This window comes from Pseudophryne corroboree, chromosome 3, assembly GCF_028390025.1.
Source record: "Pseudophryne corroboree isolate aPseCor3 chromosome 3, aPseCor3.hap2, whole genome shotgun sequence".
Taxonomy (NCBI): Eukaryota; Metazoa; Chordata; class Amphibia; order Anura; family Myobatrachidae; genus Pseudophryne; species Pseudophryne corroboree.
The window spans coordinates 612879183-612895568 of NC_086446.1; the positions used below are offsets into that span (position 1 = coordinate 612879183).

Below are 16386 nucleotides of genomic sequence, written 5' to 3' on the forward strand. Positions count from 1 at the left end.
ACTACGGTAGTTTTTTCACATCCCACATAATACCCTCTTTTGTGGTACTTGTAGTATCAGAAATATGTAACACCTCCTTCATTGCCTTTAACGTGTGGCCCTAATAAGGAATACGTTTGTTTATTCACCGTCGACACTGGATTCAGTGTCCCTGTCTGTGTCTGTGTCGACCGACTAAAGTAAACGGGCGTTTTAAAACCCCTGACGGTGTTTTTGAGACGTCTGGACCGGTACTAATTGTTTGTCGGCCGTCTCATGTCGTCAACCGACCTTGCAGCGTGTTGACATTATCACGTAATTCCCTAAATAAGCCATCCATTCCGGTGTCGACTCCCTAGAGAGTGACATCACCATTACAGGCAATTGCTCCGCCTCCTCACCAACATCGTCCTCATACATGTCGACACACACGTACCGACACACAGCACACACACAGGGAATGCTCTGATAGAGGACAGGACCCACTAGCCCTTTGGAGAGACAGAGGGAGAGTTTACCAGCACACACCAAAAACGCTATAATTATATAGGGACAACCTTATATAAGTGTTTTCCCTTATAGCATCTTTTTTATATATTTCTAACGCCAAATTAGTGCCCCCCCTCTCTGTTTTAACCCTGTTTCTGTAGTGCAGTGCAGGGGAGAGCCTGGGAGCCTTCCCTCCAGCCTTTCTGTGAGGGAAAATGGCGCTGTGTGCTGAGGAGATAGGCCCCGCCCCTTTTTCGGCGGCCTCGTCTCCCGCTCTTAACGGATTCTGGCAGGGGTTAAATATCTCCATATAGCCTCCGGAGGCTATATGTGAGGTATTTTTAGCCAAAATAGGTATTCATTTGCCTCCCAGGGCGCCCCCCTCCCAGCGCCCTGCACCCTCAGTGACTGCCGTGTGAAGTGTGCTGAGAGGAAAATGGCACACAGCTGCAGTGCTGTGCGCTACCTTTAGAAGACTGAGGAGTCTTCTGCCGCCGATTCTGGACCTCTTCTTACTTCAGCATCTGCAAGGGGGCCGGCGGCAAGGCTCCGGTGACCATCCAGGCTGTACCTGTGATCGTCCCTCTGGAGCTGATGTCCAGTAGCCAAGAAGCCAATCCATCCTGCACGCAGGCGAGTTCACTTCTTCTCCCCTAAGTCCCTCGTTGCAGTGATCCTGTTGCCAGCAGGGCTCACTGTAAAATAAAAAACCTAAGCTAAACTTTTCTAAGCAGCTCTTTAGGAGAGCCACCTAGATTGCACCCTTCTCGGCCGGGCACAAAAATCTAACTGGCTTGGAGGAGGGTCATAGGGGGAGGAGCCAGTGCACACCACCTGATCGGAAGGCTTTACTTTTGTGCCCTGTCTCCTGCGGAGCCGCTATTCCCCATGGTCCTTTCAGGAACCCCAGCATCCACTAGGACGATAGAGAAAGGGGGTTATCAGGTTAGTCTCATGCAGTAGTCAAATGGATCGGTTTAACAGATGCAACAACATACTCACCATGGCACTGTATAATTCGTTGAATTCCTGCAACTTGTTCTAGTGTATCTATATTCTGAGTATAATTCCTAAGCAATTTTCCCTCTTTGTCCAACATGGCGATAAATTTGTGGCAGAGAGATGGTTGGAACTGACCAGGATATATTTCCTTGAGAAAAGAAAAGAAAAAAAAGCATAATATTGTGTGTGTATATTTGTATATAAAAATAAATACACACACCATTGTTATTTGTCCTGATGAAAACGTTGACATAAGAAATTGGAGTGGTGTAGCTTTCTTTTGTGTTTGAGTGTAGCCAATATTCCACACAATGTAACCGTCTCCCTGCTGGGATAGATTGGCTGCAGAGGGCGACGGGGCAAGTATATAGAGACTGTACCGAGTGCCATTTTCTACTGAATTTTAGGTTATTACTGCTGGGACGGGTCTTGGACTCCAGGTCGACACAGACAAAAGGCCGACATGAGGTTGTTTTTATATTTACTGTTTTTGGTGTCGTTTTCTTCGTAAAGTGACGGGGAACCCCAGTTAGTGCACCGCTTTGCTCGCCATGCTTCAGGCAAGGTTACCGTTCCCAATCGTAGTCCACGTGGATCGTAAAGTATGAAAAAGTGAGAAAAAAAAAAGTGAAAAACTCATGTCAACCTTTTTCCATGTCGACCTATTTCTGGTGTAGACCTCAGGAGGTGTGTCGACCATGTAAGCAACTACCATCAGGCACCCTGGTTATATTCAGTTTAAGACTTCCTCATCAGGTATCCATCTGAAACATACTGTAGTGATGTCGTAATAAAAAGTGTGCTTTGCGAGTGGTGGATATTGATTATGTCCACAGATGTTTGACAGGCCATTGACCGCATTACCCCGGACATAGGGGATACTTACAGCAATTCCGATAGAGAGACTGCTTATATTGTCTATAAAGTAAAAACACATCAGCGGAGAATCAATTTGAAACCTGGATTACATTAAAGAAAAAGTGTGGACTTCTACCTGCACCGTGCCACAATATCTGAATATTATATGGAGAAAAAGATCCCCAGGGGATTCAGAGTCAAGAATATCTACACAATTGGCAGGCACAATATCCATGTCCAAATTAATTACAAATGTATTAAGCCTTAAAAAGTGATAAAGTGGAGACTGATAAAGGGGGAATTCAAATGTTTGAAAATTCGGTTGGGGGTCAGTTTTTTCCTGTCTATTAGGAAAAAACAGACACCCAACCGAATTTTCAAACATTTGAATTCCACCCAAATGTAAACGGAAGCTCACCCGAAGAGGCCAGTGGAATACAGAGGCCAAAAATAATCATTATGGTAGACGCTATTTCTCCTAAGTACACAAAATAACATTGGGATATGAGGTAGCGACAGCGGACTGGCACCAAACAATCAAAGCTTTCGACTTCCCAGCATGCAACGGGCCCGTCCCTAGATCCCCGCCTCTTGGCTCAGGAAAATCAGTTGTTTTTCCAAAGCTTAAGGCAAGAGCATCATAGTGAGCCCTAATCAGGCGAGAAGAACACACATGCACACCCTTCCGTACAAGAAGAAAGAGGTTAGTGAGTGAAAGGATCCTCAAGTCAGGTGCGTCAGGGTGGGATCCCTGTGAAATTAGGAGAAATACCATTATCAACGGTAAGTTCTTACCATAACGATTATTTCTCTGGCAGGGTCCACAGGATAACATTGGGATGTCCCAAAGCAATTTAATGGTGGGGATGCTGATTGGACAGGAGAGTCCCTCGCCCGAATTCAGCGTCCTGAGAAGCAAAAGGTATCAAAGTCATAATGTCTAACGAATGTGTTAATGGAAGACCATGTGGCTGCCTTACATATCTGTTGTGCTGCCCATGATGGACCTACCTTACGTGTAGAGTTAGCAGAGACATTAGCCAGAACAGGAAGATCAGCTTGAGAATATGCTTCTGGAATAGTAATCCGAAGCAACCTCGCTAGTGTATGCTTATCAGCAGGGGTGGTCTTCTGTATGCCAACTGACGGGATCCCGGCGCACAGTATACCGGCGCCGGGATCCCGACAGCCGGCATACCGACACTTATTCTCCCTCGTGGGGGTCCACAACCCCCCCCCCTGGAGGGAGAATAAAATAGTGTGGCGCGCGTAGCGAGCCACCGTGCCCGTAGCGTGCCCGCAAGGGGCTCAGTTGCGCTCACCACACTGTCGGTAAACCGGCGGTCGGGCTCCCGGCGCCGGTATGCTGGTCGCCCGGAGCCCGACCGCCGGCATATCGTAGTGAACCCTATCAGCAGGCCATCCTCTCCTATGAAATCTGTAGAGAACGAAGAGTGTGTCTGTTTTTCTGATGGCACTGGTACGATCCACGTAGATCCTTAAGGCACGGACTACATCCTAAGATGCATCTCCCACAGAAAGGTCCGGCCCCTGGAATGCCGGGACTACAATTTATTTGTTAAGGTGGAATTTAGACATCACCTTAGGAAGATATCCAGATTTGGATCTGAGAAGCGCTCTATCTGGATTAAAAAAAATAATATAGGATTTTAGTACCTACCGGTAATCCTTTTCTCCTAGTCCGTAGAGGATGCTGGGGACTCCAAAAGGACCATGGGGTATAGACGGATCCACAGGAGCTTGGGCACACTGAAAAGACTTTAACTGGGTGTGAACTGGCTCCTCCCTCTATGCCCCTCCTCCAGACCTCAGTTATAGGAACTGTGCCCAGGAAAGACGGACATTTCGAGGAAAAGATTTTAGTTCAAACTAAGGGCTAGAACATGCCAGCCCACACCACAACATACCGTACAACCGGAGTAACAGTAAACCAGATAACAGTATGAATTTAACTGCAGCAACAAGCTGAAACAACAAATACACAACCTGTGTGTAAACCAATGCAACTAATAAAAACACACTGCAAGTAACCGTCCGCACTGGGATGGGCGCCCAGCATCCTCTACGGACTAGGAGAAAAGGATTTACCGGTAGGTACTAAAATCCTATTTTCTCTTACGTCCTAGAGGATGCTGGGGACTCCAAAAGGACCATGGGGTCTATACCAAAGCTCCAACATGGGCGGGAGAGTGCGGACGACTCTGCAGCACCGATTGAGCAAACATGAGGTCCTCCTCAACCAGGGTATCAAACTTGTAAAACTTAGCAAAGGTGTTTGAACCCGACCACATAGCTGCTCGGCAAAGCTGAAGTGCCGAGACCCCTCGGGCAGCCGCCCAAGATGAGCCCACCTTCCTGGTAGAATGGGCCTTCACTGATTTCGGCACCGGTAGCCCCGCCGAAGAATGAGCTTGCTGAATCGTACTACAAATCCAGCGTGCAATAGTCTGCGTCGAAGCAGGATGACCAATCTTGTTGGAAGCATACAAAACAAACAGCGCCTCTGTTTTCCTGGCCACCGCCGTTCTGGCGACGTAGATCTTCAAAGCTCTCACAACATCAAGAGACTCGTGTGACAAGGCCGCCAACTCAGACACCCGCCTGGCAGATGCCAGAGCCAACAGCATGACCACCTTCCAAGTGAGAAACTTTAACTCTACCTTACGCAAAGGTTCAAACCAGGAAGACAAACTGTAAGACCACGTCAAATCCCATGGTGCCACCAGGGGCACAAACGATATGCATCACTCCCTTCACAAAATTCTGAACCTCAGGGAGAACAGCCAATTCCTTCTGAAAGAAGATAGATAAAGCCGAAATCTGCACCTTGATGGAACCCAATTTCAGGCCGGCATCGACGCCTGCCTGCAAAAAATGGAGAAACCGACCCAAGTGAAAATCTTCCGCAAGAGCAGCTTTAGTCTCACACCACGAAACATACTTTCTCCAAATACGGTGATAATGTTTCACTGTAACTTCCTTCCTCGCCTTAAGGAGAGTGGGAATGACCTTCCCGGGAATACCTTTCCGAGCTAAGATTTGGCGCTCAACTTCCATGCAGTCAAACGCAGCTGCGGTAAGTCTGGACACACGCATGGTCCCTGCAATAACAGGTCCTCTCAGAGTAAGAGGCCAAGGATCTTCCACAAGTAATTCCTGAAGATCTGGATACCAGGCCCTTCTTGGCCAATATGGAACGACAAGAATTGCTTGCACTCTTGCTCGACGAATGATTCCCAGCACCTTTGGAATGAGAGGAAGCAGAGGGAACACATACACCGACTGAAAGACCCACCGAGTTACCAGGGCGTCCACTGCACTGGCTTGGGGGTCCCTTGACCTGGAACAATACCTCGGAAGCTTCTTGTTGAGGCGAGACGCCATCATGTCGATCAGCGGAGTTCCCCAACGCTTCGTCAGTTCTGCAAATACCTCTTGATGAAGAGCCCACTCTCCTGGATGGAGATCGTGTCTGCTGAGGAAGTCTGCTTCCCAGTTGTCCACTCCCGGAAGGAAGACTGCTGACAGGGCGCACACGACGGTTTATATGCGCCACCGCAGTTATGTTGTCTGATTGTATCAGGACAGGCCGACCCTGAAGAAGGCTTCTTGCTTGTAGCAGGCCGTTGTAAATGGCTCTTAACTCGAGAACATTTATGTGTAGACAAGATTCCTGGAGCGACCATTTCCCCTGGAAATTTCTTCCCTGGGTGACTGCGCCCCAGCCTCAGAGACTTGCATCTGTTGTCAACAGGACCTAATCCATGATACCGAATCGGCGCCCTCCTAGGAGGTGAGAACTTTGTAGCCACCACAGGAGAGAAATCTTGGCCCTGGGAGATACTTATCTTCCGGTGTATGTGCAGGTGAGACCCGGACCACTTGTTCAGCAGATCCCACTGAAACGCCCGGGCATGAAACCTGCCAAACGGAATGGCTTCGTACGCCGCAACCATCTTCCCCAGAACCCGAGTACATTGATGAACCGACACACTTTCTGGCCTCAGAAGCTCCCTGACCATCGTCTGGAATTCCAGTGCTTTGTCTTCCGGAAGAATCACCTTCCGTAAGCCCGTGTCCAGAATCATGCCCAGAAAGGGCAACCGAGTGGTCGGAATCAACTGAGACTTTGGCAAACTTAGCAGCCAACCGTGTTGTCGCAGAACGGACAGAGAAACCCACATTTCTTAGCAACCGTTCCCCGGACCTCGCCTTTATCAAGAGATCGTCCAAGCACAGTATAATGGTAACCCCTTGCTTGCGAAGGAGAACCATCATTTCTGACATGACTTTGGTGAAAATCCTCGGGGCCGTGGAAAGCCCAAACGGCAACGTCTGAAATTGGTAATGAGAATCCTGTACCGCAAACCTTAGGAAAGCTTGATGCAGAGGATATATCGGGACGTTAAGTAGGCATCCTTTATGTCGACTGACGCCATAAAGTCCCCCCCTTCTAGGCTGGCAATCACAGCTCGAAGAGATTCCATCTTGAACTTGAAAACCTTCAAGTATGGATTGAGGGACTTTAGGTTCAGAATCGGTCTGACCGAACCGTCCGGTACCACAAAGAGACTCGAGTAGAACCCCTCCCCCCGTTGGGACGGGGGAACGGGAACAATGACCCTCTGTTGACACAACTTTTGTATTGCTGCCTTCACTACCTCCCTGTCCAGAAGAGACACTGGTAAGGCCGAAATGAAGAACCGGTGAGGGGGCACCTCCTGAAACTCCAGCTTGTATCCCTGAGATACTATATCTAGGACCCAAGGATCCAGACCTGATTGAACCCAGACCTGACTGAAGATCCGCAGACGGCCCCCCCACCGGTCCGGACTCACCCAGGGAAGCCCCAGCGTCATGCGGTGGACTTGGTAGAGGCAGGGGAGGACTTTTGGTCCTGGGCACCTGATACTGCAGGCGACTTTCTTCCCCTTGCTCTACCCTTTGAAGCGAGGAAGGACGAACCTTTTCCACGCTTGTAATTATTGGGACGAAAGGACTGCATCTGCTGATGTGGTGTCTTTTTCTGTTGTGTGGGAACATAAGGAAGAAAAGATGACTTACCCGCCGTCGCGGTAGGCACCAGATCAGCCAAGCCGTCACCAAACAAGACATTACCTTTGAAGGGGAGAGCTTCCATAGCTCTCTTGGAGAAGACATCAGCATTCCATTGATGAATCCACAGCGCTCTCCTGTCCGAGATCGCCATGGCATTGGCTCTTGATCCCAAGAGACCTACATCCCTCGCCGCATCCTTCAGGTAATCTGCAGCGTCCTTGATATAACCAAGAGTTAAAAGAACATTATCTTTATCAAGCGTATCCATATCAGCCGCTAAACATCCTTTATAGCCACAATCATGTACTGAATACTCTTAACTAACTGTGGATGTAAAGCAGCCTCAGTGAAATCGACATCGGAATCAGAATCCGTGTCGGTATCCGTATCAGCTTCCTGTTACTTTTAGAGTAGTTTGGAGGTCCCGGGCCAGCGTTCTCTGCAGCGGCGTGGAGGAGAGAAAATGGCGCTGACGAGCTGTGCGGCTAAGCCCTGCCCCTTCCCGGCGCACTTCAGCCCGCTAAATTTGAAATTAAGAAAATGCCGGCAGGGGCTGAAAAATGGTGCCGAGGCACCGAACTGCCTTCTGCCAGCTCCCAGACCCAGTAACATGCTACCGCTGCGCTGTACCTCGTTACTGGAGTCTTCTGCAGTCACTGAAGTCTTCTGCATACTCACCCGACTTCTTTCTTCTGGCTTCTGTGAGGGGGGTGACGGCGTGGCTCCGGGAACAAGCAGCAAGGCGCTCCAAGTGATCGAACCCTCTGGAGCTAATGGTGTCCAGTAGCCGAGAAGCAGAGCCCTTAAACTAAGAAGTAGTAGTTCCTGCTTCTCTCCCCTCACTCCCACGATGCAGGGAGCCTGTAGCCAGCAGGTCTCCCAGAAAAAAAAAAACCTAACAAAGTCTTTTCCAGAGAAACTCTGGAGAGCTCCCCTAGTGAGTGTCCAGTCAGTCCTGGGCACAAAGTCTAACTGAGGTCTGGAGGAGGGGCATAGTGGGAGGAGCCAGTTCACACCCAGTTAGAGTCTTTTCAGTGTGCCCAAGCTCCTGCGGATCCAGTCTATACCCCATGGTCCTTTTGGAGTCCCCAGCATCCTCTAGGACGTAAGAGAAAAAAAGAAAAAAAAAATCAGAAAAGGAGGGCAACATAACAGCCTCTAAATCTGAAACTATTCTATCTGAAGCAATAGCCAGTAGAGAGAGAACTTTAGCTGTCAACCATTTAAGATCCACTCGTTTTAGTGGTTCAAATGGGGCAACCTGAAGGGCCTTTAGGATTAAACTTAAGTCCCATGGCACTGTAGAAAGAACAAAAGGAGGTTGAATGTACAGAATTCCCTGGAAAAAAAAGTGCACACATCCCGTAGGTTAGCAATTTTCTTTTGGAACCATACAGTCAATGTTGGCACTTGCACGCTCAAGGAAGCCACCCGTAGATCTTTGTCCATTCCTGCCTGAAGGAATGCGAAGACTCTGGAAACTCTGAAAGACCTAGGGTCAAATTTCCGGTCACTGCACCATTGAATATAGGCTTGCCATATTTGGTGATAAATGCAAACCGAGGAAAGTTTCCTTGCTCTGAGCATTGTTTGAATTAGCCTGTTGCGAGAATCCTCCTGCTTTCAGGATGGAAGTCTCAAGAGCCATGCCGTCAAAGAAAGTCGATCCAGTTGCTTGTGATAACAAGGACGCTGAGACAGTAGATCTGGACGTTGAGGGAGTAGGAAAGGAGCCTCCATCGACATCCTCTGCAGATCTGTGTACCAATTATGGTGGCCAATCCCGGGATCGGCGGGATCCCGGGATTTAGGACCAAAAACGGCTGGGATTCAATCGCTGGATTGGAAGCTTCAATCCCGGGGATTGATGGATCGGCGTTGAGTATCCACAGGACGCTCAGACGCTGCCCGGCTTCCTTCTTCCGGCTCCCCAGCGCAGCATGAGAGGTCACGCTGCGCGGTCACATACCGCTGGGAGCGGCCAAGACAGAGCAGAGGTTGTTCCCCACCCGCCCGCACCCGGTATATGGTGAGTTGTGTGTACGGGGCGAGGGGGCGGCCACACAGTTAAAAGCCAATACCGGGTATCCCGGGATTGCCCATTTTTCAATCACGATACCAGGGATTGAAAAAAAAAAAAAATGGCCAGGGATTGGCTTCCCTAGTACCAATTTCTTCTGGGCCAAGCGGGAGGCTATTAGTATCACGGCGCCCCTTCCATGTTTTGCCTTTCGCATCACCCTCGGTAACCGGGCGATTGGTGGAAACACATAGGCCAGCCAAAAGTACCATCTCACTGACCGGGCATCCACAAAGTTCGCTTTGAGATCCTTTGTTCTTGACCCGTATACTTTGTTGTTCTGACATGACGCCATGAGATCCATCTCCGGTAACCCAAATTTGTCTACCAGAATTTAAAAGACCTCAATGTAAAACCCATTTGTTTGCATGAATGGCGTGTCGACTGAGAAAATCCACTTTCCAGTTTAGGAATCCCGGGATGAACACTGCAGACAAGGCCAGATGATGACGTTCTGCCCACTTTAATGTGCGACTTACCTCCTTCATTGCATTCTGGCTGCAAGTTCCTCCCTAATGGTTGAGGTACGCTACTGTCGTTGCATTGTCCGAGCGGATTTGGACTGGTTTCCTCTGAAGAATGTCTTTTGCCTGAATAAGTGCCATATATATGGCCCGAAGTTCCAATATATTTATTGGCAGGCAACTTTCTTCCTTGGTCCACTGCCCATGGAAGCAACTCCTTCCAGACACCGCTACCCAGCCCTGAAGACTGGCATCCGTTGTCAGAATTTCCCAATCTGATAGCCACCGGGCTAATGACCTCCTTACTTCCAGAGGAAGGACCATAGTCTGCGTTTTTATTGTCCGATGAAAACCATTCCATTTGGAAAGGATCAGACGTTGCAAAGGCCTCGAATGGAACTGCGCATACTCCACCATGTCGACACAATCAACCCCATCACATGCATTGCGGCGTGAATGGATACCCTTTGACTGTGTAGCAGCTCCTGAATCCTTGACTGAATTTTGGATATTTTGTTCAGAGGTAGAAATACTCTGAAGACATGAATCCAGCACAGCCCCCAAATGAGTCATCCGTTGTGACGGAACCAAGGACGACTTTGCCCAATTTATGAGCCAACCGTGCTCTGTAAACAAGCTATTGTCTGTTGCAGATGACACTGAAGCAATCCCTGAGACTGTGCCAGGATAATGCAGTCGTCAAGGTATGGAAAAATCCTTACTCACATCTTATCTCTGTCAGCGCCACCATAATTTTGGTGAATACTCTGGAAACTGTGGCCAGTCCAAATGGTAGGGCCTGAAACTGAAAAAGATGCTGGAGAATAGCAAACCTGAGATGGCGCTGATATAGGAACATGTACTGTAGGTAAGCATCCTGGATATCCAGGGATACTATAAAATCCTCCGGCTCCATGGCCAAAATAATGGAACGTAATGTCTCCATATGAAACCGAGGCACCCAAATGTACTTGTTCAGCACTTTGAGATTGAGTATGGGCCAGAACGACCTATTTGGCTTCTGGACTAGAAACAGGTTGAAATAAAAACCTTGTCCTCATTGCGCAGTAGGAACTGGAATGATCACTCCTTGACTGAAGCAACTTCTGAACTGCCTCTTGCAAAGCCCTGCCAATCGTTTCCACTGAAGACGGGCTGGTACAAAAAAAAAAACAACACAACACCTTTGAGGAGGGCGTTTCTTGAAAGCAACTGCATTACCATGAGATCCCACTTTTTGCACCCAGGCATCTGTGGTAGACTGCTGGCAGATCTGTGCAAACTGAAGAAGTCGGCCCCCTACCCTACCCTGGGGTCCCCCAGGTGGAGGCCCGCACCATAAGGCTGATGGCTTATCTTCTGATTTGGAAGCCGGTTGTCTGGTAGCCCGATGCTTTTTAGTCTTACTTGTCAGATTGAGACTGTTTGCCATAACCCTTTCCTTTTGCTTTTCCTCGAGTCTGAAAGGGCCAAAAAGCTGGAAATCTAGGCTTGGATTTGCGTGTGGAAACTACTTTCTTGGAATCTGCTTCGGACTCCAAAAAACTGTTTAATTCTTTACCAAAAAGAATATCTCCAGGTTAAGGCAAAGACTGCAGAACCTTCTTGGATTCTGAGTCAGCTTTCCACGTACGTAGCCAAACCGCTCTGCGAGCTGCTACTGCGGAGGCCTGAGAGGCAACTGTACCCATATCCAAAGCTGTTTTTTCCATAAAAATAGCCACCTGTTTGATATGTGCAATATAGGATTTCTGGTCTCTAGATCTCACTGAAAGATCATCCTCCAAATGCATTAGCCCAGGCTGCCACTGCTTTTTCCATCCAGGCTGAATCCATGGCTGGTCTTATGATTGCCCCAGACAAAGAGATAATGGTTTTTAGAAAACTATCTATTTTCCTATCCATGACATTATTTAATGATGTTGAAGGCAGAGGTAATGCAGATTTTCGCACCAATCGAATGACATGCGTATCTATTTTGGGAGCCACCTCCCTTTTTAAACAGTCCCCAGCCGGAAGAGGATAATGGGAATTCCATTTCTTTGGAATTCTAAACTTCTTACTGGGCATAACCCAGGCCTCTTGCATAATTTCCGTCAGCTGATCTGACCCAGGAAACTCAGTCCTGTTTTGGGACGTTTAAAACACAGGTGCCTTCGATTTTAACAAAGGCTCTGCTGCCGCCTCTAAGGACAGAATGGCTTTCATAGGACTAATTAGCTCAGGTATATCCACTGAGCTGAGGCCTTCCTCCTCGTATCTGTATGCAGATCAGGAGTGCGATGAGTCCTCATCTGAAACATGTGTAGACTGTGAAGATATTTTAGGTCTATGTGATTTACTTACCACTGGCCTTTTTTGTTGAGAGGCTGCCAATTCCTGTGCTGGATGTGATAAACCCTAGGTGGAATGTTGCATGTAAGGGTTAACAGGGTAACCTATCCCTGGTATAGGAGCTGGCATTATCCACTCAGCTGTACTGGATAATGTCTGTGAAAAAGTAGCCCATGGGGGTTCAACTTGAAACTGTGCCGTGCCTCAGATTATTTAAGAGGCTTTGGTGAAAGCTAAACTAATTTGCACATAATCAATTTTAAACCAGATCCTGAGAGGTTAACCCAGCTTTACAAGATAAACATGAAATGAGTGTTGGTGCTACTGTGGAGAGAGTGTATCCTCCTCACCCTTGCCTCTCTTAAACGTGATAAATAAATCACACACCTGTACAGTGTTACTATACAATTTGTGACTACAGTCACTTTCAATTTTGTTAAAGTGACATACAATCCGATCCCTCCCTGCTTTGCAACAGAATTGAGGATCGGAATACACAGAAGACTGACAGAATTATTAGTAAAGTCAGCAATCACACTAGCAATCAGTCACAGGTTATACATTAGTATAAGCAATATGAGCACAATCAACTACAGATACATTTCACGTATGTAGGAGAAACATATTGCTGTATAACCTTATATAGCAGTTTAAACGTATTCAGTCGCACAGTGAAAGATACAGCAGTAATAGTTTACAGACTCGTATGCATCAGGCACTTATCCAACTATTCGTACTCAAAGGTAGACAGAGACTTAGTGCTGTATCACCCGGCTCCGGAAAGTAGGATACAGGGAGACTTCACCCCGCTTCCAGGATCGATCAATACGTTAGTGAACACTGAGTGGATCCAGATGCTATTAGTGTACACAATCGCCCCCGTGAACCTACAGTAAACACAGACGACCAAGTGAACAATGATGCACCAGACACACAGCCGCCTATGCCGTGACTAGGTCATTTTAGATAAACAGCGTCTCAGACGGAAGCGGGAACTCAGTTCATGGCGGGAAACTCAGAGGAAACTGGTCATAAATCGGGGGGAGGGGCGGCCAGGGGAGCGTCTTACTCCCCACTGCTGACATCAACCCTAGGGATCGTGGCCTCATACTACCCTGGAGCCTATGATCCCTGAGGCCTAGTGCTGGCGCACCTGAAGTGGCAGCCACGTCAGCGACTGTTTGGTAGTCTCCATCCAGACAGTGCGGCTGTGTTTTGCGTTTCCCCTACTAAGCAGAACCGATGCCTTACCTTCTCCCCGTGCTCCAGCCACAGCTTGGTAATGTCTGCTGGACTTGCTAGTATATCCTACACAGATGTCCACCGAAACATCACTGTACACGTGGGTAAGCGTTGTCGAGACCCAGCAGGGAGTTGTTGGAGCGACTCTTTCCAAGGTACGTATAAGACGCTTTTTACAAAGCTTGCTCAAAAAACATAGTAAGACTATAAAAAAAAAAGAAAAAAAAAAAGAAGAAGCTTATGGCCGCTAAAAACCAGCAGCCTTATTGACCATGGTCCAGCTCCTGCCGCACCAAACAAAAAACGGATTTGCCTGAGCCAGGAGTCTGAGATATAGGGAGGGGCACGTTGCATGCTGGGAGGCCGAAAGCTTTGATCGTTTGGTGCCGATCTGCTGTCGCTACCTCATATCCCAATGTTATCCTGTGGATAACCTGTGGACCCTGCAGGAGAAAAGGCTCCCGTTGCCCAGGTGACCGGTTTTAACCTCTCCTCTACACACTTAAGCCAAGTAGAAACACAGGTACTACAAAGTGGGTTAAGTTTTGTACCCACCACTCCCTTTGATCCTTTTCCATCTAAAGTGGAAAATTCTAAAGCTCCAGACAACTTAATTAACTGACAAATTTTTATTTCCCAAAAAACACTCAGAAAATGTCAGGTCTAACTAATACTTTATCTTATGCAAAATGATTTTATGTAAGAAGAAGAATAATATATATATATATATATATATATATATATATATATATATATATATATATATATTTTTTTTTTTTTTTTTTATTATTATTTTTTATTTTGTACAAAAAAAAAAAAAAAAGTAGATTACAACACAATTCATTAGTCCGCTTTCGGATATTAATACGTACAAATAATTACATGCAGACTCTACAATATGCTTTAAAGGGAAATTGGATGCCTTCCTTTCAAATGCAGTGGAAAATTAGATTATTAATTTGTATACACAGAAGATACTTACTAGTGACCATCCTATCAGACCATTGCTATATACTGTATCTAAAAGGTACACATGGATTTATGATGGCCAATATTATCTACTAACCTCTGGATGTGTGATGGGGTCCAGTATAGCCCCATCATACGCCAATTCTTTCATGTTAGTAGTAGAGAACTATTTATTTTTCTCTGATGGGGAAATTTCTGGTCATTACACGAGCTACATAGAGAGCAGTTTGTTGCTATGGATGGGGAGTAAAGAACAGTTCCTGCATGTGACATATTTGACACACACAATAGGAGTAAAAGTCCGGTGAAGTTTACATACAAAATTGGACAAAGATTGAGTTTGTTAATGTCAATATTCAAAAACTGTATGTAAAACCTATGGCTAGGAATACTCTGGGGCAGATTCTGGGGCAGATGTATTAAGCCTGAAGAAGTGATAAAGCAGTGATAAGTGGACGGTGGTACCGCACCAATCATCATGGTTTAAAAAAATGACAGTTAAGAGCTGATTGGCTAGTGCGTTATCACCTTCCACTTATCACTGCTTTATCACTTCTCCAGGCTTAATACATCTGCCCTTCTATATCTAACAGTTTCCCCCCAAAAACAATTCAAAAGGGTTTGCCATATTCCCAGTTCCTTAGAGTCCGCAGAATATGCAGTGATGTAACAGAAACCTTAAAACAACTGAATATAAATCAGAGAGAGATTTGTTAGACGGGGGGGATATGACCATCTTGAATTGGAAAAGAATAAAAAGTAATAACCATCCCGAGATTTAAAACAATGCAACCTAAAAAAACCAAGACAAAAGATATCAAAATAATTTGGCCCACCCTGTACAATACTAGTAGTTATAAGATCAGAAATGCTGTTAGATCACATTGTCCTATAATCTGTGATAAATTAGTACACATACTGCAGGAAAAAAAAAAGTGTTATGCCATCTTATTATACGGTCAAAAACCTAAAAGACCACTTAGTTGATACAGAGGTCTCTAAACTTTGAAAAACTGTAAATACAGGATTTTTTAATACCCCCAGAAAGGGTTGTTCTAAATACACAGGCTGTGTAACATGTGGATATATGTTAACAGATAATACAATCCAAAATCCGCACACAGGACATGTATTTAAAATAAACCACTTCCTTACCTGTATTACAAAATTTGTTGTATAAGTATTAGTTTGCCCGTGCAGCAAATATTATGTTGGCAAAAATCAGCACCAATTCAAGGAGAGAATGGAGAAGCATATGTCATCTATACTAGCAGCCAGCTCAGGACATGTTCTAACCTCTATGCAAACACAAAATCACTGTTTTTGTTCCTCCTCTTACTAAAGGTGGCGATAGGGACAAGTTATTATTACAAAAGGGTAGCAAAACTGATTTTTATGCTATGTTCTATCATGGTCGTAACTAGGTGTGTAAGGGGGCGTTGTTGGCGGCACTTGACTATTAACTGTTTTAAATTACTTCACTTGTAGCTTTCCCCCTTTTTGAAGCCCAGCATCTCCTGACCACCCGTGTCCTTCCCCCACCCCTTCCATCACTAATACCTATACAACATTTATGAACTTAACTTGAGAGCTCTTTGTTATTCAGTCACACTGTCCTTTATTACATTTCAAGATGCTGACATACCTGGGACTCAAACCCATCGCCTGTGGCACTGCAGTCAGATATATCAGTGGTTCTCAGACTGTGTCTCGGCAACCTGGGGTGCCTCAGGACACTTGCAGGGTTGTCTTGGATTGGTGGTCCAAGACCAAATCAAATTATTTATGGTCAATGTAATAGGCAAAACCATAACTGACCCTCAGGATGACATATAAACACAATTTACTTAATTTAATATTTCTCTCTAAATTTCTCAGTAAGAAACGTTT

The 16386-nt window shown here is 46.3% G+C and overlaps 1 protein-coding gene across 2 annotated transcripts in view; it reads right to left on the reverse strand.

The window, feature by feature from the left end:
- SIRT1 (sirtuin 1) overlaps positions 1-16386 on the reverse strand; it is a 170986-nt gene that overhangs the window by 21092 nt on the left and 133508 nt on the right. For both annotated transcript variants that reach the window (XM_063961618.1, XM_063961617.1), the window contains one exon: positions 1471-1618. In XM_063961618.1, the coding sequence (XP_063817688.1) occupies positions 1471-1618 (148 nt within the window). The remainder of the gene's footprint in view (positions 1-1470; positions 1619-16386) is intronic.